The 27,493-nt window shown below is 34.7% G+C and overlaps 2 protein-coding genes, 1 non-coding gene and 2 pseudogenes across 3 annotated transcripts; 2 read left to right on the plus strand and 3 right to left on the minus strand.

The window, feature by feature from the left end:
- The first annotated feature begins 2,298 nt into the window (after positions 1 to 2,298).
- LOC132051997 (bidirectional sugar transporter N3-like) lies at positions 2,299 to 4,568 on the plus strand. The gene is made up of 6 exons (XM_059443314.1): positions 2,299 to 2,457; positions 2,847 to 2,883; positions 2,977 to 3,187; positions 3,494 to 3,655; positions 3,749 to 3,868; positions 4,030 to 4,568. The coding sequence occupies exons 1-6, from the start codon at positions 2,412 to 2,414 to the stop codon at positions 4,345 to 4,347; spliced, it is 894 nt and encodes a 297-aa protein (XP_059299297.1). The 5' UTR covers positions 2,299 to 2,411; the 3' UTR covers positions 4,348 to 4,568.
- Positions 4,569 to 10,104: 5,536 nt separating this feature from the next.
- On the minus strand, positions 10,105 to 12,056 carry LOC132054508 (cytochrome P450 71D7-like; annotated as a pseudogene).
- A 2,590-nt stretch (positions 12,057 to 14,646) lies between these two features.
- Positions 14,647 to 18,169, plus strand: LOC132053880 (mitogen-activated protein kinase kinase kinase 20-like; annotated as a pseudogene).
- Positions 18,170 to 18,734: 565 nt separating this feature from the next.
- Positions 18,735 to 22,294, minus strand: LOC132054509 (endoglucanase 16). The gene is made up of 8 exons (XM_059446503.1): positions 21,826 to 22,294; positions 20,926 to 21,138; positions 20,488 to 20,688; positions 20,320 to 20,397; positions 20,094 to 20,243; positions 19,883 to 19,991; positions 19,622 to 19,785; positions 18,735 to 19,418 (listed from the first exon to the last, which is right to left on the minus strand). The coding sequence occupies exons 1-8, from the start codon at positions 22,045 to 22,047 to the stop codon at positions 19,086 to 19,088; spliced, it is 1,470 nt and encodes a 489-aa protein (XP_059302486.1). The 5' UTR covers positions 22,048 to 22,294; the 3' UTR covers positions 18,735 to 19,085.
- Positions 22,295 to 22,655: 361 nt separating this feature from the next.
- Positions 22,656 to 22,737, minus strand: TRNAS-GCU (transfer RNA serine (anticodon GCU)). Its single transcript has one exon. It is a non-coding gene; the product is annotated as a tRNA-Ser (tRNA).
- Between the last annotated feature and the right edge of the window lie 4,756 nt (positions 22,738 to 27,493).

The raw sequence follows: 27,493 nt of genomic DNA on the forward strand, positions 1-27,493 counted from the left end.
TCTGGAAAATATTATTCGATTTTTTCACGCTGAATTGGTCAAAATATTTTTTCTAGGAAAATAAATTTCTAAAAATTAAGATAATTACATTGCTGATGGAAGTACAAGTTTCATAAGTAGTATTCTGCAAAAGAATTGTCCCCTACCATTCCCAAAACATCCAACCCCACTCGACCACAATCCCTACTATTTGCCCTAGATATATATAAGTACTCTTTAGTCAATATATTCTACTTACCACCAAACAACAGAAAACAAGTAAGAAAATCACTTGCTTGCCAAAAACAACCATAATTATATTCAACACATTCCCAAAAGAGTAATTATAAAGCAAGAGGGAGAAGATGGTGTGTGAAATGTTCCAATCATTGATTGAGAAAAGCTTATACTCCTAATTCATGCATGAGATATGTAGTGGTTGTTGAAGTTGGGAGAACACTATCCATAAAACCTTAAACTTTAATTCGTCGTTGTCTACCATGCACGATTATTGTTTTCTGGGACAAAGAAAATGTATCTCATCCAATAAAAAACAAGAAAAAAGGAAACGTCAAGGTATATGGAAAAGTTGCTGTTCCGGTTATATCGATAAACTCTTGTTAAACGTGTCACCGGCAATTGCAGATAAACAGAGGAACTGGAATCCATCTTTTTTTTTTTTTTTTTTTAATTGGAATCCATCTAATTTCATCATATATACAGTATACAGATAAATGACAAGTCACCAGGACAAGACAGGTCTAATAAAGCAATGCAAAGCAAAGCATATCCGGCTTTTCATCAGCCATTGCAGCAAGCTGATCTCCTCAATAGCCACAACTACATGTAACTCTATTATTGATGCCAAATGGCAAGCAATAATTGGTCCCTTCATCATTTCTGGATTTTTAAAGCTGATTAATAGTTCATTTTATACGCTAATAAAATAGAACCAAGCCCCTCCATAAATTTAAAGCACGAGGTCTAATCCTTAGTAGTGTTCCTAAGGATTGTGTAATGACATAATAAAAGGGAGTCAGGGGACCCTTGAAATTGATATTGCCATTGAACCTTTACTACTCAGTGTCCTTTTTTGCACTTTCTTTAATTGAATATTTGTCCAAATACAAATAGAGAACAAAAGAGAAAATAACAATAATCATCCCCTATGTTTGACGTTAGATTCAACGTACGTAGTCCCTTGATTATATTCCTGGACAGTTTTGATCCTTTAAGTTGGTAAAAACCGAACACTTTTACCCGTCGTCAGATAGTTAACAAACTCTGTCTATTAAATTTGGAGGAAGTGTAAAAAAAAATCGTTACGATTATCCAAGTAAAAATGAAAATTGACTTTAAAATTTTGCACTAAAACACTTAAAAGTTCACAAAGTACGATATACGCTGAAACTGTTTTTCCTTTTTTTGAACCGAAGAGTCATGCATATATACATCATATTTAAGAAAAAACATATATTTGAGAAAATCATACTTCAAAGTTCTAACAGTAAACAATTGCAACCACTCAAGTGTCAAACTGAATTAAAATAATATAACCTTCAGTTTATTTCATTTAATGACTTAGATTTGCCTCTTCCCTTGGTTATATTGTCATTATTTTGTTTTGCATTTAACTTATATATATACTACTAATGGTGAAAATAAAAAAATATTTTGTTGATTCTAAAATATATTCTGACAAATTATATAAAAGAAGTAATGAGGAAAAAAAAAATAATCTAGCCAAGAGCTAATTGGTGAATCTCTATTTGTCTTTCTCTTTTATGGTCATTTGATTAAATGAAATAAGTAAAAAAGACGGGGCAAAACACATTGGAGGTTTTATTTTCCGACTATTGTGACCAAATATCAAGGTGATAAAACTTTTAAGTGACAAATTCTCACCTATAGTTAAGTGAGAATTTGTAAAATTTACCCATGTTTAATGGCAGGCATTTAAAGGCCCTTCCATCATTTCATATATTGCTTTATAGCTGATTAAAGTTCATTCTGTACACAAATAAAGTAGAATCACATCCCTCCAAAATATTAAAGCATGAGAAAATAGTAAGCATTACTACGTAGTGCCTCTAAAGATTGTGTAATGACATAATAAAAGAGAGTCTTGGGACCCTTAAAATTGATATTGCCATTTCACCTTTAATACTGATCAGAGTGCCTGTTTGCACTTCTTTTTTTTTTTTTTTTTTTTTAAATAGAATATTTGTCCAAATAGAATAGAGAAAAAAGAGACATATCCATGCCTCTTGCACCTACTTTCCCACCCCTTGCCTATATATAAATGTGTCAACCAAGCATTCCTCATTTCACTATCAAGTAGAACTAGCTAATCATTTGCAACTCTTGGTCTCTTGCAATTCATTTGGTCGAGAGATTTGCAATTCTTTGGTTAACAAAAACAGAAAAGAGATATGGCTGGTATTTGTGGTCACTGGGCTTTTGCTTTTGGTGTCCTAGGTAAATACAGTACTACCTCTTTTTCGTTCTTGCTCCTAATTGTTACTAGTAAAACTTATTGGATTCATTAATGAATATTAGAAGTAATGCAATATGTTATCGTCATTACATAAAACCGGCATCAGGGGCAGAGCTAGCATGGGAAGTACAAATTTAGTAGAACTCATTAATTAACTTTGGTCCAAATCCAAACTTTGGTCCAAATCCACTGAACATGTACATATAATAAACTTCAAATCCTGAATTCGCCTCTGATTCCAACATATTCTCAATAATTTACACGACCCATGTTTTTAATTTGCATGGTGCCGTTTTCCCAGTCATATGTTCAAAGTTTTTGAGTTTAAACTCATTGTGTATTTCCTTTTTCTTTTATTTGCAATTTGCAGGTAACATCGTCTCGTTCATTGTATTCCTTTCTCCACTGTGAGTCTCCATCTGCTTATATTTTTTTTCAAAACATGTTTAATATTTTATTTTGCTTATAATCTCACTAATATTATACTTTCATACTTACAGGCCCACGTTTTATAGGATTTACAAGAAGAAATCAACAGAAGGATATCAGTCAATTCCATACGTGGTTGCTCTCTTTAGTTCCGTGCTTTGGATTTACTATGCATTTCTCAAAACCAACACCACCCTTCTCATCACTATTAACTCATTTGGCTGCTTCATTGAAACTATTTACGTTGGTTTCTACATTTTCTACGCACCAAAGAAAGCCAGGGTAAGCTTTTCTACTTTTACTTTTAAGTTACGTTCGTTCCTTTTCTTTTCCTAAAGGGAGAAAACTATAACTTTGATCTTCTTGACATTTTTAACCAGCAGGTTAAAAAATTACCCTCCTAGTCGTAACAATTTGTAGTGGTCGTTGGTGTACAACAAGTACATAATAAGTGTATAATCAGTATATAATATGTATACAGCTACATTAATTATGCACTGCATACTGGTTAAAATTTATTCTAAAATAAGGCTAGCTAGAGTTATTTTGTAATGGACTGTTGTGTAAAAATCCCTTTATTTAATGCAGGTTCAAACTATAAAGATGCTCTTGTTATCAGTGGTGGGTGGATTTGGTGCAATTATCCTCGTTACTCAATTTCTATTCAAAGGGGCAGTTCGTGGACAAGTAGTTGGATGGATTTGTCTTATATTTTCCCTGTGTGTGTTTGTAGCACCCTTAGGCATTGTGGTGAGCTTTTTACCTGCAAAAATTCAGAACTTCATAACTAAGTCATCTTTTGTGATTTCTCTAATTAATTTAATTTTTTCTCATTTTATGCAGAGACAAGTAATCAAAACAAAGAGTGTGGAATACATGCCACTTCTCCTATCAGTTTTTCTCACATTAAGTGCTGTCATGTGGTTCTTCTATGGTCTTCTACTAAAAGACGTTAACATTGCTGTAAGTACTATGGGTTCGTCTGTCCATATAAAATTTTCGAAACAATGTTTGGTTATATATTGGCTAGCTGAAAGTTTGGAAAAAAAACATTGAAGATGAGTTTTCAAGTGAATTCTTTTTCCACTCATAAAATTTTATCTACTTTCCAACTTGTCTTATAGGCTCCAAACGTCTTGGGATTCATCTTTGGTATTCTCCAAATGGTGCTCTATGCAATATACAGCAAAAAAGAGAAGGCTATCATAAAGGAGCAGAAACTTCCAGAGATACAAAAGCCTGCCATCATTGTGCTGGATGAGAACATGAATACTAGTAATAAGAAGCTTCCAGAACTCACACAAGAACAGATTATTGACATTGTAAAGCTTGGTTTACTGGTTTGCTCAGACAAAGTAAACGTAGCATCATGCCCGAATGATAATAATACATGTGCAGCTAAAGTTGACAACATGCCCAAGCTGCAAACTGTGGAAGCCTAAGACATGAGCAGAACTTCGCGCGAGTTTGGAAACCATAATGACCTGAACTGTAATTTGTTTGTCATAACGTAATCATAGTGTAATTTTCAGTATCATGTTTGGTTGTATAAGTGTAACTATATAATTTAATCTTTTTTAGTTTATATAAAAGCTAATTGTAAATAAAAAAAAAAAAAACTTTTTTCAAAATGAATGTGTACATTAAATTTAATGTGTGACAATACATGTGCACATAAGGGATATAATTTGAAAAGTCATTGGTAGGGGAGTACATGGACCGGGTTGGTTCGGATTTTTTAAACATTAAGCCAAATCAATTGCGTCTGGTTTTTAAATTTATACACCAAACCAAACCAATAAAATTCGGGTTTTTCAGCCTCAGGTTTTCTCGAGTTATTCGGTTTTCTGGGGTTTTTCGGGTTTTTTTTTTTGGGAATAGTCTTGATACAAAACAAATAACTTTTACTTCAAATATTTCTTTAAGATACAACTATATAATTAAGGTGTTTCTTAAGATAATAACACAAAATGTGAGAAGAGTGATGACATTGTATTAAAATATTCAACAAAAGCTAATAAATCAGTTAAAATAAATATTGCTAATTAACAAGCCATAAAGAAAATGACCATAATCTAAGAATACTAAGTCATGCTAAAATAAGTACAGCTAATAAGTATTAATTACATGACAAAGAAAAAAAACTTAAGTTATGTATTTTCACTCTCTAAATAAATTATGGAAAACTAAAGAATAGATATCCAACATTATTGTCATTCCTAGTGGTAAATTGAATTTCTTTTGTTAGCATTAGTGTTGAGTTGGTTTTGGTTTGGACTTTATTTGAGTTACTAACATTCATAGGATATAAAACTTATTGACATTCAAAATTCTAAGTTCAAACTTGAATAATATGATAATAGATAAAAAACTACGAAAAAATTTAAGAAATATTTATAAATTACATTACACATAAATATTTTTATGTATAAAATATTTTAAAAATTGAATACATGTAATGTCAGGTTGATTCGGTTCGGTTTGACTTTTTTTAGTTAAAACCAAACCAAACCAATTATGGTCTGGTTTTTTTTTTTCAACACCAAACCGCTAGTCGGGTTTTTTTTTTTTTTTCTTTCCGGTTTGACTCGATTTATCGGTTTGGTGCAGTTTGTCGGTTTACTTTGTACACCCCTAGTCATTGGATAATTGCACTATATAATTACCACCAATTCTTTATCTCCCCTCGAGAATTGAATAGTATAGTTATTCCCCTCAATTCAATTGTTTGATTGTAGCTAGTCATCAACATGTGTGACAATACATGTGTATACAAGGGATATAATTTGAACAATAAGATCTTTTTGCCACACTATTTTGGCCACAATGGCTCAAATGAGGTAAATTCATATGACTATTTAGGTCAAATTTAATAATTTATGCTTACTTAATATCATTTCTATCTTTTCTTCTCAAAGTTTATCTTAATTTAAAATTGTACAATAGAGGTTATGGTGATTTTGACATAAGTGTGGCCAAATTTGGATCAAATTGGCAATTTATCAACTCTCTTGTTTGAAAAGTCATTTGATAATTGCACTATATAATTACCACCAATTCTTTATCTCCCCTCGAGAACTGAACCGTATAGTTGTTCTCCTCAATTACCCTCAATTCTATTGTTTGATTGTAGTCATCAACTAGCCACATTCTATCTTGGGATGGATGAGATATGTAAAGTTCTCATCAACCTTCCATTTGCAGAGTAATTGGAACTCCTTAAATGTGAAAACAAAATCTAGCTCTAGTTACCATTTTGATACTCTCACTTCCCTACAAGAACCCACAGCAAGTAAAAACACAGTTTTTCTTAATTTGTTCTCTGTTCACAAGAAAAGAATGAAGCTTACAAACCAAAATCCATGACACATAGGTGTGGGTAAAAAGTTTACTAGGTACATGAACAAGATGGAAGTAATTTATTTTAAAATAATCCAACATAAATTTCTGGAAAAAGGACAGAGAAGCCATGTTGCTCAAACTAATAAAAATGTGGATGGGTGCGTGTTGGATTCTCCAAAAATAATGCATTTTTGGAGGATTCGACATGGGTGCTGCAACATTTTTGAAGAGTCTGAGCCACAAAGCGGAAAAGGGAAAGCAACTATAGTTGAACTCTCACTTCTTGTTCTTGGACTTCTGTAGATAAAGGTATCTTCCCTTCAACACCACTACCCAAAGTTATTGGTGATCCTTTTTCACTATGCTCCCTCACATGTCCAACAGCTTTAGCACCTGCACCCAAAGTTATTGGTGATCCTTTTTCACTATGCTCTCTCACATGTCCAGCAGCTTTAGCTCCTGCAAAGTTACTGATATTCCCAAAAATGAGGATAATTTTCCCTAAAATTGCAGCACAAAATGCTATCCCAAATGATTTGCTGATGTTTCCAGGGAAAGCTGATGCAAGTGCAAAACCTGCACAAGTACCTAAAGCTCTCATCCATGAGAACCACACTGAGAAAGCACCTTCTTTTCCTGCTGGTGAGCAATCCAACCAAAGCACTCTTCCAAATGCATGCAAAAGCCCTGTTGCACTACTCTGAACTGCAGCAAAGATAAGTATATGAACCTTATTCCAATTATGATGGTGATAATAAAATCCGAATCCAGAAACAGCTGCTGATAACAAGAACCCAAGAAGCTGCATTTTCACAGCATCAGCCCTCATGATTAGCTGCAGTGGATGAGCCAATGGAAGAGAAATCAAAGGGAATATGAAATAGGTCAGCCAAATATACAAAATGTTCACCGGCGTTACACATAGGTCTCCGATTGAATACAAAGTTCCTCCTGTGAATATGCACATTGTTGTGAAGGACGAAAGGAACACTCCAGCAAGGCTTCCAGTTGCATGAGGGTACTTGAAAATGGACAAGACATGAGTTTTCGGAATGGAATTTGGTGGCAAATTTGCATTAGGACCAGGTCTATTTGTGCTTATAATATGAACAATTCCAATGAACCATGTTAGGCCACTAAATATCGCGACAACCCACAAGCTAGTGAAGCTGTCATCAGATTTCCCGAGCATATGGTAAGTAAAAGCAGAGATTACAGCAGCACCTAAGCAACCTGCAGCAGTGGAATGAAGAGAAAGCCAACTAGCCACAGCTCTTCTATCCGGGAATTGTCTTTTTCGGATATGTGAACCGACAAGTCCACGAACCATTAAGCCAAGGTGACGGGCATGGCAGGCTCCGGCTATTGTGTTGGCTGCAACAACAGCCGCGATATAAGGTGGAAAAATCCATCTAGTCTTGAAAAATCCAGCAGGAAGGCAGAACACAGCTCCAACGGCTGTTACTGCAGCAGAAATGAACCGTTGCTTCCTGCCGTAGTCTAGGTGGATGGATAAAACTCCAAGAACTGGTGCAGCCAGAATTAGGCCTATAAGCCAAGAAACTGAAGTCCACTCCAGTGCTGAAAATTCAACAACGGAGACCTTCATTTTATGATTTGTTAACATTTCATACCTGGAATTGGACAGATTGAATTAATCATAGTTATTCCCCAATCAAATTCTTGTTATAGAAAAGGTATTGCACAAACTAAGTGCTATGTAAAATCAATAAAACATGGGAAATTTCATAGCCTGAGTATGCAGCAATTGCGACGCAATTAGTTTGCAGCTAATATAGTAAGATCATTCTTCACTACCTACAGCATCACCACTGAAGGACAAATATCAAAAAGTTCCCTCAATTAGGCAGATATCCCCTTTAACATAGGTAGGTAGTGTCATTGTAAGTTAACCAACCATCTAATTAAATATTTCGATGAGATACTAGATTAGTATATAACTAGCTATAGAATTTCCAATCTAGCAAGAACTATAGCCTATGTGACCTTTCTTTTGCACTGAAATGATCAAAACATTATTTTAACTGAATTAGACTTGCACATGGTACAATGAAATGTTAGAATACATATTAATTAATCATGAGCAAGTAATAGAAGTGTATGTACAAAACATATGTAATACATTAATTTATTTGGGGTAAACACCAGATGTGTATAAGATTTTTTGCGTGATATATAACATCATGGCGGAGTTACAATTCTGCTAACGGATTCGGCAGAATCCTATAGCTTTGATTCAAACCCTGTATTCTTTTTTTAGAAATCTACCTGATATGTATTAAATAATTTACCCCTACGTTCTCTAGAATCTAGAATCTTTTAACTCAAAATTCTAATTCCGCCTTTGTTCGTATCACTCAAGATGTGTCTTAATTAATTGGTGCACTTACAGTTGTAACTCCCTCGGTCTGCACTCGAGGCCCCTGGCATTCTTGACAAGACTTTGTTGCGGCTGTGATGGCCAGGACACAGTTTGGCTGAGGATGAGAGGAAAAACAATGGGAATCAAAACTGTGTGAATAAAATAAGAGCACATTCCATACAAATACCAACCAAAAACTTCAGTTTTAGTTGGTTTCTCTTCATGATTCCCTGTATACAATCTATATGCCTCCTCTTCTTCCCTCTGGATTTTCAGTGCTGGTTCTTGTTCCACCTGATCACAAGTGTTTTCTCCATTTTCTTCCATTCGCGAGCTTTCGATTAATGAACAAAATTAACACATCGATTTTTCGGGTTTGGTTCGAGAGGTATCACAAGTGATTTTTTAGAGTATTTGTAGAGACTTCTTTAAGGGATGATATTTCTTTTAATGGGTAGGGAACAGCTGTTTTTGGTGGTTTCAAGGATTTAGAGAACCTTGTTTGGATTCTGTAAATATGGATTGTCTTAATTTGAAAAATTAACATTGGTTTGATCATTAATGACATTTAAAGAAAAAGCATCTTGAGATTATTACTGTTTTTCTAGTACTACTCGTTTCTAGTTATAATTAATACTTCTATTTTGGAAGCCTGAGAGGACAAAGGCATCAAATTATTTCATATTAATCGGCAGATAATTGTCTCCGTGGAAACTATGCTCGATGGAGGATATTAAATAGAATCTTTTTTTCTAATTAAATACTCTCTCCATCCCATATTACTTGGCCATATTACTAAAAATATATGTTCCAAATTACTTGTTCATTTACAAAATCAAGATAAAATTAATTAAATCTTTCTAATCTTACCCTTAGTATTAAATGTTCTTCAAAATAGTCAATATTGATTGGAATGTATTTATTGAAGAGAGATAGGGGTAAGATAGTAAAATACATCTTTTATTTATAATTTCTTAAGGGGCGTGCAAAAGGGAAAGTAACCAAGTAATATGGGACAGAGGGAATAAAAGTTTACCTAATAACAATATGTTTACCTAAGTCATTAAAGGGTTTCTCCATTCTTAGTCAGCGGGTTCGAATTATCGTGTGAATGGAGTGGATTTCAGTGGAAAGCGTTTTACCTCCTAAGTGAAACTTCTAAATGCTATTTTGGATTAGTCGTACCCAAAAAAAAAAAAAAATATCAAATACCGGGTGAGAAATCAAAATACAGTAATTATTTACCTAATAAAAATTAAAGATCGGTTAACTAATAAATGAAAATCAGTTTAAATTAGCTATATGAATATTCCTTTCATTTGGATCTATTAATCAATTTTATACTGATTATCAACCTATGACAACTTGAGAAGCAACCCGAGTAACCTTAGAAAAAGAGAAACAAAATTAATTTGATCATTTTTTTTTTTTTGGTAATAAATTTGATCATACTATTACATACTACACAAAACGTCGAAACAGATTTTTCGGTGATCTGACCTTTTGAACAAAAACCGTAAAACCAACTATGGAGCTTATTCTTTGCTCATTTTGAAGGTAAACTTCAAAGAAAAAAGGGAGACATAAATTAACACCAAACTAAAAGGAGATGAAGAATAACAAATTGTGAAGCTTACTGTTTGCTCATTTTCATCACTTAAAGCACGACATCCAAACTTTGATCCGTATTGGCAATTAAGTAGAGATCTTTCTCTTTCGCTGCGCTTAATCCACTTTTCTCACTCATATCCAAATCTTTTGGACTAGTCCCATTTGGAAGTACCCAGTTAAAGTGGTAAAGGAGTCGGGCCAGAGGTTGTTTAACATTAACTAAACCAAACTGCATTCCTGGACAAATCCTTTTTCCTGCACCAAATGGAGGATACTCATAGTTATTTCCCAAATAATCGATTGGAGAATTTTAGAATTTTCAAATCTCTCTGGTATAAAACTTTCAGGTTCGTCCCAAATTTCTGGATCTCTTCCCATTGCCCATGTGTTGACTAGTATTGTGGCCTTAGCAGGTATTGTATATCCATTAACAATTGTTTCTTCTCTACGTTCTCCGTGCACTATACTTGGAGCGTGTAGCCTTATTGTTTCTTTAATCACTAACTTTAGGTAGGGCAAATTATCAAGATCTTCTTCATCAAAATTCATTTTCTCTTTGAAGGCTTGTCTCACTTCGCTTTGCGCCTTGGACATAATATTCGGGTGTTTCATCAATTCTGACAATGCCCAGATAATAGTTGTAGATGAAGTTTCCGTCCCAGCAGTAAACATGTCCTGCATAATAGTTGTGTTGTCAGGACCATACAAGATTAACACAGGTCAACGTTACTAGTTATAAGGTGATTATGGATAAATCAACATAAATCTTTAATTAGTCCTCATTGTGCTTGCTTTATGGAGTATAAAACAAAAGTTAAAGAGAAAATGGAAATACAAAGGAAGCAAAGATTAAGAGATGGGGGGAATTACTTACCAAAATCGCAGCTTTTATGTGGTCAATGGTGATTGGAAATTGAAGTTTTTCATTCTCCTTAATTCTTAGGAAAACATCAACCAAATCTTCACCTCCATACGCACCATTTCCACTGCTCCCGGTTGCTCGATTCTTAATATGCTGATTAACGATGCTTTCCAGAACTGAATCAATCTTTTGATGCATCTTTACCAATTTAGACTTTGCCCCACTCATCTTGTAAAGTAACTTCCATGAGGGGAATAAATCACCCACATCAAATCCTCCCACTAAAAACAATGCATCTTTCATCAAATTTATCAACTCGTCTCGATCTCTGCACCAATTTCCCAAACACTAATCGACATGTCATTGAGCTCGTAAACCAAACAATTTTTTCCATCATGTTCACTTCACATGTACCCCCAACGGAATCAATCGATGAAAGCACACTCGAAAGCTCAGCTTTTCTAATCAAGCTAAATGACTTGACCATCTTTGCACTTAGAAGTTCCATTATGCAAATTTTCCGCATTTGTTTCCAGTAGTCACCATATTCCACGAACGCAATGCTTTTGTTACTGTACATGACAATATCTGAGGATGTAAACTGCGGCCTACTAGCAAAGGCGAGACGTGAGTTTTTAAAACTTCTTTTGACATAGAAGATGATGATATGATCACTGTAGGAACTTCCCCAAGTTGCAAGTACATGACAGGGCCATACTTTTGAGCTAGATCTATAAAAATGCTATGTGGATTTTCTCCACTAACCAAGTGATGCAAACTCCCAATGAGTGGGAGTCTCCACGGACCTCGAGGCAACTTTTGTTTTTGGCTTTTCCATTTTCTAACAATAATAAAAATGGAGAAGAAGAGGAGAAATGGAAATAAGTTGTAAATCTCCATTGATAGATAAGCAGCAAGCAGGAAGGAAATTAGAAAGCTATTGGTGATGGATGTCTTTAATTTCAAGTAATTCTAGTTGCCTTTTATAATGTCACAAATGACTTCTAGAAGCCTTCAATAGTAGTAGTACTACAGTAATAAATAGTAGTCCCATGTAGTACTAAATTAATAAGTTGTTATTTCCTCGTATTGTGTCGGACAGTATTAGATCTTTCTTCATGCGTGCTCAAGTAGTAATTAAAAAAGAGTACTTTAACCACGTGGGTCAACTTTGCACATCACCTCTCATACATTGCACAGTATTTTAGGAGCGGTTTTCAGCCATCTGCATTATTTTGACTGCACTTCAAGTAGTAATTAAAAAAGCTGAAAAGGGCCTAAAATACCCTTGAACTATTAAATTTGGTGTAAAAATACTCTCCATTCGCCTTTGGGGCCTAAAATATCCTTATTTTTAACAGACTCATTTCAAAACTCAATTAACAATTTCATTTATTACGTGGTAGCTTCTCGTTGGTTAATAAAATAATTAACTTAAACTAATTAATCTCTCATTTAACCCGATCCAACTACTAAGCCATACCATTGAATTAAATCCCCTTTTATCCATATCAAAAGAGACCCTTGAACCCATTCAACTAATAAGCCCGACCCTCGAACGGTGCAGACATTTGGGTGGTGATTCAACCAATACATGAAGTACTGAAAGAAATAGTGTGTTTCTGTTTCATGGTTTGTTTCTTACGGTGTTTCATGGTCGTAATTTCAGCTGAAAATGACGTATTTAATTTCCTTTAACAAGAAATCTCCTGTAGTCAAATTCTGGTAAGTCTTCAAGTGTTTGAACGTAAAGGTTTATCAGTTTAACTGATCCTTTTTTATATTGAGTTATTTATTGGTGAATCATGAATGTATGAAGCAAAACATATATAGCAATGCAAAAAAGAAAATAGAAAAGAATATTACTTTTACAGGGTGTTGTTTGACTAATTCTACTTTGAAAGTTTGAACTAAAATAAAATAGAAACAGTGTATTTCTGTTTCATGGTTCGTTTCTTTCGGTGTTTCATGTATTGATTGAATCACCATCCAAATGTCGGCACCGTTTGAGGGTCGGGCTTATTAGTTGAATGGGTTCGAGGGTTTCTTTTGATATGGATAAAAGAGGATTTAATTGGGCGGGTAGGGCTTATTAGTTGGATCGGGTTAAATGGGAGATTAATTAGTTTAAGTTAATTATTTTATTAACCAATGAGAAGCTGTCACATAATAAATGAAATTGTTAATTGGGTCTTGAAATGGGTCCGTTAAAAATAAGGGTATTTTAGGCCTCAAAAGTTAACGCCAGGGGTATTTTAGGCCCAAAGGTTAACGTCAAGGGTATTTTAGGCCCCAAAGGTGGATGGAGGATATTTTTGCACTAAATCTAATAGTTTAAGGGTATTTTAGGCCCTTTTCCGTTAAAAAAGAGAATAAAAAACTTTTAGCCATCGACATTATTTTTGCAATAAAACGTGGATCCAGACGATAAAAGTAAGATGAAAGGAAAGAAAATCCAAGAACGCTTGGAACGAACACTCAAACAAACAATAATATATTATTTCAAGATTTGATTGGAAATGGCAATAGATTATTACCTAAAAATAATCAATCCATTTTTATTTTTTTCAAAGGAAAAATTGAAAAGATAATTCAATTCCATGTCGATCACGGATGTCATGAATAGAGTTGTCAACACGGGCTGGTTCAGCCCAACCCAACTCATCCCTCGTAGGGGTGCATATTCATTTTTTCAGTTTGGTTTTGCATTATTTGGTTTTGGTTTTGAAAAAATGTCACCCAATCCGAACCAAAATAAATTTGGTTTGATTCGGTTTTTCTTTTTTTGATTCGACTTTTCCGGTTTTATTTTTTGGTTTTAGGGTTTTGTCATTCAAGAAAATGGATCTAATATAATCGAATAGTTATATTTTAAGGACGAAAAAAGAATAACTATTACAAAGAATGAGAAGTGGAAATGTCAAATCTCTTAAATACTTTTATTAAATCCAATTTCACATATTGAAATAATAGACACCCCTGATAAGATAGCAATAATGGAACAAGTCAACAAAAATAAACTTGCACACCTGATATCATAATCAAAACAGAATGTAGGTATTATATAATGCTAGTTTATTTCTTTACGAACCATGTACCAAGAAAAAAAAGGAAATGTGTTATATATAAACATAATGTATATTAGATAATCTATTTTTTTTTTTTTTTTTATCAAACCCGAAACCAAACCAAAAAACTAAAATTTGAAATTTGAATCAAACCGAAAACCGCAAAATCAAACTAAATAACAAAAGAATTTGGTTTGATTTGGTTTCTCGGTTTCACCAGAATAATGCACATCCCTACTCACAGGCTTTGAATTTCCACGGGCTAGGACGGGCTAACCTGTTAAAAAACCTTAAAAGTGCTCGCCCTTTTCCCTTTTACTTTCATGCCTCTAAAACTATTTGCCCGAAATGCCTCCAAAACTATGATACCAACATGCTATATAGATATACTGAGATGGTATCATGCTCATTATACAAAAGACACACTTTTCAAAAAACCCTCTATAATACCATCATCTTACATACATACACTGTGATGGTATCGTGGAGGACTGCTTCAGTACTTCGATGAGACACTCCTCAGTCCTCCGTGATACCATCGTGGTATATAAATATACTGAGACGATATCATGGAGGACTATTTTAGTCCTTCTCTTAGTCCTCCATGATACCATCATGATATATAAATATATTGCGACTGTATCATGGAGGAAGGGGTTTAGGCGAGGGGGTATTCGGGTAAATATTTTCGGCCGGTTGGGTAAGAAGTGAAATTAGTTTAGGAGGGAGCATGGGCGGGTAAATATTTTACATTTTAGGGGTATTTTGTGTTGTTTTCCTTGATTTAGGGTCATTCGCACAAATGCCCTTATTCGGGGGTAGTCTTTAATTTTTGCCCCTCAAATTGCTGGTTTTTAATTTTTGCCCTTCGGCACTTTAAGTGGCCGAAAATACCCCTAAGATTTTGGATTCGAACCCCAGCAGAGTAGAAAAAAATTGGCAAGGCAGAATTTCGTAGCAAATTAGGCGTTAAGGCCTAACTTCTATAGAATCCTAGCAGAGTTAAAAAAAAAAAAAAAAATCTATCTTGAAAATTTCGGAAGACTCACTTTTGCCTTAAGGTATAACTAAATTCTGCCTTATATAAGGTAGAATTTTTGCAAAGCCTTGCCTTGCGAAATTGTGTTTTTTTTAACTGAGCGGGGTTCTACCTAGAACCTCGGGGTATTTTCGGTGACTTTTTAAGTGAAGGGAAAAAATTAAAGACCAGCAATTTGAGGCGCAAAAATTAAAGACCAGCGCCTTTGAAGGGAAATCTGTACAAAAAATGATTAATTTACGGACAACACAAAATCTTTACACCTTTAGCTATTAATATAGTTTTTTGTACTATTTTTTTTTTTAAATGGATTAATATGTATAAACAATTTATCCAGAATAGTAAGCTATCTATTTTAAAATTTAGAATCCATAAACTCAAAATCCTAACTCCGCCTCAGACTGTCAGTGTCTATAACTTAAATCATACTAATTGAAAATGCACTCACTATTTTGTGAGTGATTGTATGTAGTATTTGGCTGAACCAAGGGGAGTTGAATATGGAGGAATTGCTCTAAATCTAGAATTGTACAATGGATTAGATGGTGTATGTAGTCATGAAGTTGAAGGTTATATATATGCCTCCATATTTAAAACACAATGTACATAATAATCATATTAATTCAAGATAGTTGCTATATATGCTTTGAGTTTTGCTCTATAATCTTCCTTAAAACATAAATAATTACATTCCTTATGACCTTATATTAGTCTCATTTGAATAAATAATACTTGCATCTTTTTTTTTCACACATGAAAGATCTTAAGGTGTATATATTGTGGTAATGTCGAATAGTAGTTTTAAACTATTAGACGATAAATAATTGGTTATGTAAAATTTGTTGTGTAAAGTAACATTTGAATTAAAAAGTAAAGAATTGCAAGAAAGTAAATAATTCATCTCAAATTTGATAAATTAGATTGATTAGTGGAATTAGAAATTGCCTGTCGCTAAAGCCCTGTCTGTCTGATTGTGCTTGTGGGCCGGGGTGAATATTGTAGACTAGCAGATCTGGTGATCGACAATTGTTCGGACTTGGTAAAGGTTGTCGCAACACCTATAGTAGGATAAAGGACTTATCGCGATGCCCGCAGACCAATTTACGATATCTCTGTCGCTGAGGTTCGTCAAGCATACCACGTGGATTGGCCAGGGTCTTCTTGCCTGTTAGATTCATTAGGCTCCCATCCCTCTGGGAAGTTTTGTAAATCTTCATACTTTATACAATTATGTGTTAACACAGAATTTTTTTCTTGATCATTTAGTAATTATACATGCTTTTAGCAAAATCAAGAGGACGATTATAGTATTTCATTAAAAAAAATTGGAGTATTTCTTTTGTTCTTTTACACTCCACATATGAGTAAACATTTATTTATTGTATTAAATAAGAAAACATAGACATCCTCTTAGAGTTATCTTTATAACACTTACCTTGCTGTTGTTTTTAAAATTATACTTAAACTCTTTTATTTTGATTTTTCGATAACATTTATTTAAATTTACTCTCTCCGTCCCAATTTAAGTGTCTTACTTTCCCTTTTGGTTTGTCCCAATTTAGTAAGTTGACAATTCAAACATCCTACATGGTAAATTTATAACCACAAGATTAATGGATATTTTAGTACATTATACACATCTTTAATTTAGGACCAGAAAATTCAAAAGCCTTTCTTTATTTCTTAAACTCTGTACCTAGTCAAACTAAGACACTTAAATTGGGATGCATGGAGTATTTATTATTTCTATCTGACTGATTTTCCCTCCCTACAATTATGCTCTTTTGATGAATATTAATCTTGTTTAAAAAAGTTCATTTAGGAAAATTAAAATGAAACGGAAGTTAATCCTGAAGGAGTAGAAAAACACAGGAAAAAGGAACAAAGAATAGTGTAGAAGGTAAAAAAAGGAAACAACCCTGTAAACATAATTAAAATAGGAATAGTGTAGAAAGTAAAAAATAGGAATAGGCTACCGCAAATATAAGAGTGTCAGAGTTCTGGCAAAGGTGGTTTCGGTATTGTCTCATTAGCTTCTACGTCCAATACACAACTTGATGGCGTTACTCTTCCGTGTCTGATTGCCATCAAATCTTGCATGCACACTTCTTCTCAATCGTTGAAAGAAGAAGCGGGATTCCTACGTATATTCAAAGACTCTCCATACATTGTTCCTTGCTTCGGAGATAATCTCACATTAAAAGATGCCGTCATCCTTTACAACTTAATGCTCGAATATGCATCCAGTGGAAGCCTTGCTGATCGTATTCAGAACTCCAATTTAGCGGAAGGACTGACTGAGTTTGAAGTCAAGAAACACACAAAGAATGTTCTTTTAGGGCTCAGTCACATTAACGGAAAAGGAATGTTCACTGCGAAATCAAGCCTGGCAATATTCTCCTCGTGGGCACCAATGAAACTGCCAAGATTGCTAATTTCGGGCTCGCCGTGACATTGGAACAGGGCATGAACGAGAAACAGGGACTGATCAGAGGAATGGAAAGTTATATGGCACCTGAATCCATGCTTAATAGCGAGTATGGGACACAGGTTGATATTCGGGCTCTTGGCCATACCGTTTATGAATTACTCACAGGGACACCGCTGTGGGAATAAAATTGAGGGAGCAAAGAAGACGCAGATGATGGTGTGTTGAACAAAATCGGGTTTGAGGAACCAAAGTTTCAGAATTCAAAGTTGTCGAAAGAAGCTCCAGATTTTCTGAAAATGTGCCTAGTCAAGAATCCTAGCACGCATTGGCGCAAACATGCTACTGAACCATCCTTTTCTGCTGAATTCATCCAATGTAGTCGATACTGCAAAGACAAGGAAGAATCAAAGTGTTTACACATCTGTTCTATGCAGACCGAACGGAAAGTTAGTATCCAAGAAGCAGCCGCACCAGAAGAATACAGCAATCTTGCACTGCCTCAAATACGTGATTCGATTGAAATATTGATGCAAACTCTGAAGAAAGTGGAGAAGGAAACTCGTGGAAGACTACTAGATAATGACAAAAGATAGATGATTCATAATAGAAAATTGATTTGTTGTATATGTAGAAGAACTACATACTTGTGGGCTTATTCCCTCTTTAGAATTTGTTTGGGGGTACGTAGGCAGCTTGTGACCAAGATGATCCCAGGTGCTGCCCCTTTTTAGTTTTAATTAAAAAACTGTATAGTTGATCAACACTTTTTACAAAAAAAAGTAGCGACTCGTTGTATGTGTTTTGGCCATTGATGAGTGGCATCAGTTTGTAATACACGCCTCAATAAAATAATTGCGGAGTTTTTTTCTAACTCACTTATTAATATCTATACTGGGCATGTTGTTGTTGTTGAGGTCATGATTTTCTTCTATTTATTTTATTTTATATTATTCATTAGCATCATTCTTCTCTAACTAGTGTGCTCTTCCTTGGAAAAAATGCAAATTGATTGCCATAGACATGCAAGCATTGTTAGATTTTTCATATGGGAAAAAACTGCAGTGAGATTTGTGTTAATAGAAACCAACTCATATTTAGGATCTTGGAATGACTGTTATTCAAATTTCTGTCTGCATACAAATGTACATAACATTTTATCTGTGAAACTACCACAAGAAAGCACTCTTCTGGGTTCAGACTTTAATTCCTTGTAACTAATCAACATTACAAGAGTAGTACCTAGATTCTAAGTTAAACAAATCTAATCTGTACAAAAGAGAGACACACTCGAGCTTATTTGCTCCAACCCTTGCAGCCAGCTATCCGGAGCTGTCACTATATAGGACCTACAGAGACATCACCATTCATACTCTAAATTCATCAGCAAAAAAACTACTTATACACCTTCGTAAATCTTCACCATAATGAACATCTAGGTAGGTGATCAAGACGGAGCATGGTGCTTCGCGAGCTTTGCAAGGACACCAACGGCCAAAGAATTTGTATATGTTGTTGGCTCAGTCATGGATGAACTTGAACGACGATCTTCAAAGTTATCATATTTATCAGGACCACCAACAATGGCGCCCGTTAGCTCATTAGGATTGGGTTTTTCTGTGTTGTACCAGTAAACAAAACCCATGGAGCAGTCCACTGCTTTGTCTGGAGACATTTTTGGGACAGAGGCACCTCTATGATGAGCTTGAGTTGGAGGTTTGTTCCCAAAACCAACCATGTATGATTTTCCTCTCGGGTTTTTGCCTAGTAGATAGTCCATCTGCATTATTTAATCATTCATAAGTAACTTTGTGCTTTCATTTCACAATGACAATTTAAAGGTGTGCCCACATATATGATCAAATTTTGATAGTAATAGCTCTCAGTATGACAGAATTGTAAATCTTTATTCTGGCCTGGCCTATTGTTAAGATTATATTCTGAGAAGCATCAGAATGGTGCTAATATGAGCAAATTTATTACCTGTTGCTTGGCAAAGGCCATGAGATCAGCAGAATTGAACCGCTTGTTACCACAGCTGACCGTTTGCTTGTACTTGGCTAGATAATCACTATAAGCACTAAACAGAAAAGCCGCGCCAGTAACATATTGAGAATTGGCTCCATCTCTAAGGTGAAGCAGACCCCCTGATGAATTAGACATTTGGCAGTTGAACTTGTCAACCAATGAAACAAGCTCAATCGATGAAAGACATGGAGTTTAAATGTAGAAACAAAGACTTACCTGGAGACAAATGAACCTGGTGATGGGGGCTATGAGGAAGGTTTGAGCAAATAAAACCATCAGCTTGTTGCTTAAAGTTCTCTAAATCTTTCTCCCCTTCAAAATAGAACTGCATTTTGTGGACCAAATATCATCACTTTTTTCGACCACAAATTGTGCCACAGTGGTATTTGGCACTTCACGTCAATACAAAAAGGATTTTAATTATTACCTTAGAGAGGAGTATTTGAGCTCCCGCATATTTAAGGTCCCAGCTAAACTCAGCTACCGTTGCAGTAGTAGCCTCTTCTTGGATGAATTCCATGTATGTTGGCCTCCTGGTTGCTCTATACAGCCATGTTGCTGCCCACAACAACTCATCCTATATTTTTCACATTTTAGAAATTCACTAAAAATAACCATATGGAATGAATATAATTAAGGGAGAGGGATGTTACATGATAGCCAGAAAAGGAGCAATAGAAAGGGCATTCCCCATCATAGGTTCCTTTATGGCTTTTGGCAAACTGAAAAAGCTGAGCCACAAACCAAGAAAACACTATGAGCGTACATTTAGGAGTTTGCCAAATGAAATAAAGATCATACAATGAGGACAGAATAAATACCAGTTTGGCTTTGTTGAGAAGTTGACGGGAATAGGAACGATTAGTTCCACGAAACACAATAGAAGCAGCTGCCATTGCTGCGGAAGTCTCAGCAGCAATCTCTGTCCCTGGATTATTCTGGTCTATCATTAGTACAGTTCTTGGCGTTTTCATGTTCTCTGGCCTTGTCCAACATTCATGATCTTTCACTGGATCCCCGACCTTTAAAAAACAATGCACAATTTTAGATCTTGAACATTCAATAGCTATATATTTCTGGAGAAATTTAGACCTATATGACCTATAGGTCAAAGGTTCGAGCCGTGGAATCAACCATTGATTAGACCCCTTGGGGTGCTGCCCTTCCCTTGACATTGTGTGAATGTGGGATGCTACGTGCACCAGGCTGCCCTTTTTATTCTGGATATTCACGCACAGAAAAAGATAGAGTAATTTTACCTGGACGTAGAGGCGATTACGCTTGGAACAGGCTTTCAAGAAATAATCAGTGCCCCATTTGATGGCAGATTGAACATTTTCCAATTCTCCAGCAGCTTGGAGTTGTGAGTGATAAGCGATAGCAGCCCATGCTAAGGTTGTTACTGTAAAAGCCATAGGAAGCCCATATTTCACATTGTCTCCAGCATCATAGTATCCTCCTACAAGGTCCACCTATATATAAAAGCAAAAAAATTAGCATTACACAATTTCAGTGCAAAGATTTACATGCTTTTTCTTCATCTTTAGCTAGTACTAGTAGAAATTATTACTCCTTTTGTCCAAATTATTGTTTCACGTTTTTCTTTTTAGATTGTCCCAAAAATATGTCACCTTCTATATCTAGAAATAATTTGACTTTAAAATTCTTATTTTACTCTTAATGAGATGACTCATAGGTACACAAATGCTTGAAGTTTGTTTTAGACCACACGTTTCAAAAGTCTTCTTTTCTTTCTTAAACTCTGAGCCCAATCTGAGTCTTCCAAGGTTAGCACGCTTCGGATTCAAAGTTCATAGGAAGTTAATTTAAGTTTTAAATTCAGTGGGTTCAGAATGAGCGGCACGCTATACGTATACATTCTAACTTTATATTTGGATATGTATACATAGTTCGGATCGAAAACAGACCCCGACCCAAATTCAAGGATCAAAAAAAATAGTAAGGAGAGAAACAAATAAAAAAAGGGGTTTGTCCCTCCTCAGTATCACTTGGTAAGAGGCCGTTGACCGGAAAAGAAAATTACGGAAGAATTAGGTTCGAATAAATTTCCCAGGATGGTCTTCCTTTCAAACTACAAACATGGGAATCGTTGAAATAACCCTTACATCTTTAAAAATGGGAATGGGAAAAGAGCATACATTTGCAGATTTTCCATCTTGAAGGGCAGAATCTCCTCTCCATAAGGGCCTGTGTTTAGGAGGAAGTTTTCCTGATCGCTGTGCCTCGAGAAAAATAATTGATTTGGTAAGAGCATCTTGATAATTAAAATCTCCATGTACAGCCACAATATGACCTTGAAAGATAATGAACCATGCAAGAACAAAGGTTCCAAATGCCTTTATTACAGAAATGTTGTTCATGACTAATAAAAATATTTAAGTAAAGAATAATGGGATTGATGAATAATTAAGCACCAAAACTGATTATCAAATTAAAGTTTGTTCACTTGGAGAAGTAAAAGAGAGGAAATAAGGGAACAATAGATTCCGCCCACTCACTAGGAAGTTAGATAGTAGTGGTGTTGTTTAAGATTTTTTTTTTTTTTCTGAGGTGGAGGCTTTGTGAAGTTATAGTGGCGGGAAATAATATTAAGTTAGTTATGGGCGTTTGGTGTAGAACTTGGTTTTTTTTTATGTGCATGATTTTTTTTTTCTTTCTTGTGAGTGTGGAAAGAATTAGAGAAATTAAAAGAGATCGCATATTCTTCATGTCACACAAATCATATTAAAATACACTAAAAAAAAAAAAAAAAAAAAAAAAAGACAATTTTACACGCATACTGAATTCTTGCACACCCGTACCGATACATGTCCCAAAATGAACTCATGTAACATAGAGCAAGAGTGGCTAAAAATTAAAACACAATGAACATCAAAAGAATATACCCCATTATGTATCGGTTTTATACTTCACAATCACAATTTAATTATAAGTTTCTTCTAGAAAGGAAAAAAAAAAAAAAAGTAACCGTCGCCTGAGAGATTCGAACTCTCGCGGGGAAACCCCATGTACTTAGCAGGCACACGCCTTAACCACTCGGCCAAAGCGACGGATGTTGTTAGGAGCATTTGGGAAATGTTATTTGTAACATTGAAATCTAACCAACAGCTTGTTTGACGATTGGTAGCCAAATGGGTGACTTTACTGGATAAAAATATATGTTACGTTTTCATTATGCTTAATGCATGTTTAGAGCCTGTTTGGATTGGCTTATTTTAAGTGCTTTTAAGCCAAAATAGTTTTTAAGCACTTTTGTAGTGTTTGGATAAAATAAAAAAGTGTTTTTAAGCATTTATTTTTAAGCTAAAATGACAAAAATAAGCCAAAAGCCATAAGCTATAATTTCTAACTTATGGCTTTTGACTTAAGCCGTCCAAACGGGCTCTTACTCTTGAACTATTTATAGAATTTTCATTACACCTCAACTTGTTAAATATGGTCTGAGACACTTCACCATCATTTAGGCAAAGTTTATATAGATCCCATATGGACTACTTGTCTCGGGTATACATCACAACGTACTGTTTGAGCAAAGGGAACCAGCGCTTTTTCCCTTGGGCAATTTGCAGGATTACCCTTCGCTGGGGGTGGTCTTTAATTTTTGTCTCTCAAATTGGTGGTCTTTAACTTTTTCCCTTAAGGCTAAGGCGGAATTTGCATGGTCAGTTTTGCAAATTCTGCCTTAAGGAGCCGCATGGGCAGAATTCTGCCGCACGATTTTTTTTTTTTTTTTTTTTTAATGAGCTGGGGTTCGAACCCGCAATCTCGGAGTATTAAGCGAAGGGCAAAACTTAAAGACCACCAATTTGAAGGGAAAAAATTAAAAACCACCCCAAATGAAGGGCAATCCGAGCAAAAAAAGGTTTTCCCTCTCATCAATACTTTACTATAAGGGGTTGGCCTGTTTAAAAATAAATGAGAATGGTATCTCAAAAGCAAGTGTTCTCATTTGACTAAGGTGCCGTTTGAATATGATTTGAAATCATGATTTAAAATTATGTTTGGACATGCAATTTGTATTTCTTAAGTTGTATTTTTTTTTATAGACATAAAACCCCACAAGTTGTGAAAACTATCAAAACATTCCCAATTTTATACAATCTTACCAAATGAGTAAGTTATAGTTTATAACAAAATCAATACGCTACTAGAAGGCCTTTCTAAAAAATACAACATCAATTGATCAAACTTTAGTTCAATAAAAAAGAAAATTTAACATGAATAGTAATGTAACTATGACTTGGTAGAAGTTATAACATAAATAAAGGTTGGTAGAAGTTAATGAGGTTGATAAATGGTTGATGGGAGTAATTGTTAAAATTATCTACTAACTTATAGATCTTTTTTTACAAAATATAAACTTATGGGTCAAGTTTTACATTTAAAATTTTGGAAACCATGGTTTGAAATCCCAAATCATGTTATGAAATATTAGATTAATATGGTGGATGTCCAACTCCTAAAGAATTAACTCCCACTACTCTTCTCCATGATGTATAGTTAATCCTTCACTACTTCCTCACCATTATGTGGTTATTACTCCCATACCTCCATGATCTCTCCCATAACTATCCCATGATGTCAATTGGTTAATGTCATCTTTAAGACATCCTTTTTGTAACTCTACATTTATGTAATAGTATAAATAGAGGTATGTGATGTGATATGAGTACACTTGAACATACTTGGTTACTTGGATGAAATAAGAAATTCTCTCCTCTCTTTGTTACTTTATTGTTCTTACTCATCTTTTGATAAATTGTACTAACTTTTTTAGGTTGATTTTATAACACGTTATCAGCACGAATTGCTCATTCTTCGTCAAGAATTAGTAGTAGTTATTTTCACGATATGGGATCCTCATACCCTTTAGGTTGCAAGATTTATCATAGATATGAGTACTGCTACCGATCATCAACTCCAAAAGTAAGATTCGAAGTTCTGTATGATTTTTTTATAACCGAATTAAGTTTAGAAGGTGAGGTATGTTTCTTTCAACAATTACTGGTACTATAGCTTTGTTTCTGTGCATAGGTATAATCTACTACTTTTGGTTTTAATAACCTCTATTTATGCATTGTGTCACGTTAAATAGAGAAGGATGAAAATATATGATTCATAAGTGCACACATGTGTGGGTATTTTATGCACTCATGTCTTGCACTATCTATTCACTACCATACGTTTTCGAAAGGGAAATTGGTTTTAACGTTCGATTTAAGAAGAAAATTATGTTTCTGGTAATCTCTATTTTTATTGCACTAATTGTTACACTAACGTATGAGATTCATTCTTTAGGTTAGACTGTCATGTACATCTACACCATCATGAGAAAGGATCACAGGGAAGGTTATGAGATCGGGTTTGAGTTCCTGTGAACCATGATGCATTAAAAGATATTGGGTTCGAGTCCCTGCGAATTACGGCCTAAAATGCCTTTATATGTGTAAGACGTTGGGTTTAAGTCCTAACACACTATATTGATAATATAATGATGACTAAGGCAAAATAATGTGTATATGATGAAAAATCGCGAAGCCCATCCCACTTGATATGCTCCATTCCGTGAGGGGAATGTGGTAGCAGTGTATAACAAGTCGAAATGGAAACAAGTGGTTAAATGAACATGGGCGTGAGAAAGGACAAAATAATGTTAATCATCATTGTGGTAATATAAGACAAGATCACTATGGGTTCTCAAAATGGTCCTTCTAAAGGTGAAGGTAATTTTTGTCATCAATATGGTAATTTTCATCAAATTAGGTGGGTCTATGAACATGATAAAGACAACGGACTTATAATGAAAATTTATGAAGCACGTATATATGACTATAGTCCATTCCTTGAAGAGAATGTGACTTGTGATAGGCATAGTGAATGCTCGCCCATTTTTTAAAGTGAAATGTGTAAAATTATGTATAAGAACGTGCTTATGTACGGTTGAATACAACTCACCTCTACGGGAGGTTTGAGAGAAATAAAGAAATTTTATTTTGGCATAAATGGTCATTGATCGCGTACTTTTAGTACGTCGCAAATATTGTGGTATGTCTTATCATGAATTACCGAAAGGTAAATGTAAAAGATAAGTCTTGCTTATAAAGGTTTTGGCCATGACAATAATTTTCTCCAAAAAGGAGATGTTCACCATAAGGATGGTGTTATGAAAAATGTGGTAGTACATAATTAATTGGGAGCTCTAAAAAGGCTAGTTTGTTACTACATGGAGGAATGAATTGGTCATAATAATGGTGTTGTAGTAAGCCTCAAAAGAAACTTTTTGAGTTTCAAAGGCGTTGGTCAAATATGAATTATATTGAGACTATAAATTATGAGAAGATTTAATATCTTAATATTACTACTATCGAAGCGGGTTATAAACATTTATGTGAAAGGTTACCCGTCTTTTCCTCCTGTTTGAACTAGAAAAATATAAGCATGATGATGAAATCACATGCGAGAAGTTTACTGAAAGAAATATCTGTTGGCATGACCGGTTGGCCATCCCGGTTCAAATGTGATGCGAAAATAATTGAGAATTCACGTGGTTACATATTAAAGAAATAAAAGATTCTTCAAGAATTCTCCTGTGCTGCTTGTTCTCTTGGTAAATTGATCATTGTACCAGCTAAGGTTGGGATTGCATTCCCTGATTTTTAGAACAAATAAAAGGTGAATATGGGCTCGTTCACCTGCCATGTGGACCGCTTATTATTATATGATTTTAATAGATGTATCTATGGTATGGTCACATGTGCATTTGGTATCAACTTCCAACTTGATTTTTGCAAGGTTGTTTGCTCAATTTATAAATTAAGAGCACAGTTCCAAACTACGAAATTATGTTGATAATACTGGTTTATATCCAAATTGGTTTAGCAGAAATTGTATGCCTCCAATTATAGCTAAACAATTGGTTATGAGAACAAATCTCCCAAAAATAAATTTGGTATGAGATGTGTTATTTAATATGTAGCAGTATTTGTATGTATCAAGCCAACAAGATATAAAAAGTTTCCCTATCATAATTGGTTCAGGGTCAGGAACTAAATAATTCCCATCTAAAAATTTGAATGTGCGGTATATGATTTAATTGTTCCACCACAAAGACATACAGATGGGTCCCCAAATAATGTTGGGAGGTAAATGTTAGATTTCCTAACATTAGGGGGAAGGATGATAGGCGGCTGAAAAATGAGATGTATGTAATGAATTATTACTGGTATGATCCTCGTTTTCAGGTTAACCGCCAGACACATTTGCTGACCCAAAATTGAATATTATATTCCAGCTGCAAATGCTCCAGTTAGAATTAAAGTCCTTGTAGGATAGAGTCTACGTCGATAGACCAATCGGTTCCAAACATAAAGCTCCTTGAAGAAGGAGAGGAGCAAATGATCAAGATGGTCATAATAATGAGGCATGTGCTTTAAAAAGAGTACCACGACATAAACTTCATAAAACCTTAGGAAAGGTTCAGGTACCTAAAAATGATGAGAATAGAGAGATCTCAATAAGTTATGTCGCATTGGAACCAATATCAAATATTCGTCGACAGTATCTTTGAAATAATGTAGCGCTCAACATTAGATGGTGATGAGGATCTTGAATTCAAATCTGTCAAATGTGAACAGATATAATGATTGGCCAAATAAAATACGCAGTTCAAGTATATTTTGTTTCACTTGGAAAGTGATGTTTTGGACCTATAGTCCAAGGACCTCAACGTATAATGTCAGTGGGGTACAAATGGGTTCTTATGTGAAAAGTGAAATGAGAAATAAAAATCATAAATATAAAGTACGA

This window comes from Lycium ferocissimum, chromosome 4 (genome assembly GCF_029784015.1).
Source record: "Lycium ferocissimum isolate CSIRO_LF1 chromosome 4, AGI_CSIRO_Lferr_CH_V1, whole genome shotgun sequence".
Lineage (NCBI taxonomy): Eukaryota > Viridiplantae > Streptophyta > Magnoliopsida > Solanales > Solanaceae > Lycium > Lycium ferocissimum.

What these genes read in the sequence shown, in the direction of transcription:
- LOC132051997 (XM_059443314.1), top strand. Translation starts at nt 2,412, where the DNA reads ATGGCTGGTATTTGTGGTCACTGGGCTTTTGCTTTTGGTGTCCTAG. An exon ending in ATTGTATTCCTTTCTCCACT is followed by an intron (nt 2,884 to 2,976) that starts GTGAGTCTCCAT and finishes TCATACTTACAG; the next exon opens with GCCCACGTTTTATAGGATTT. An exon ending in TAAAAGACGTTAACATTGCT is followed by an intron (nt 3,869 to 4,029) that starts GTAAGTACTATG and finishes CTTGTCTTATAG; the next exon opens with GCTCCAAACGTCTTGGGATT.
- LOC132054509 (XM_059446503.1), bottom strand. Translation starts at nt 22,047, where the DNA reads ATGAACAACATTTCTGTAATAAAGGCATTTGGAACCTTTGTTCTTGCA. An exon ending in TTCTCAACAAAGCCAAACTG is followed by an intron (nt 20,398 to 20,487) that starts GTATTTATTCTG and finishes TTTGTGGCTCAG; the next exon opens with CTTTTTCAGTTTGCCAAAAG. An exon ending in GCTCCTTTTCTGGCTATCAT is followed by an intron (nt 20,244 to 20,319) that starts GTAACATCCCTC and finishes TGAAAAATATAG; the next exon opens with GATGAGTTGTTGTGGGCAGC.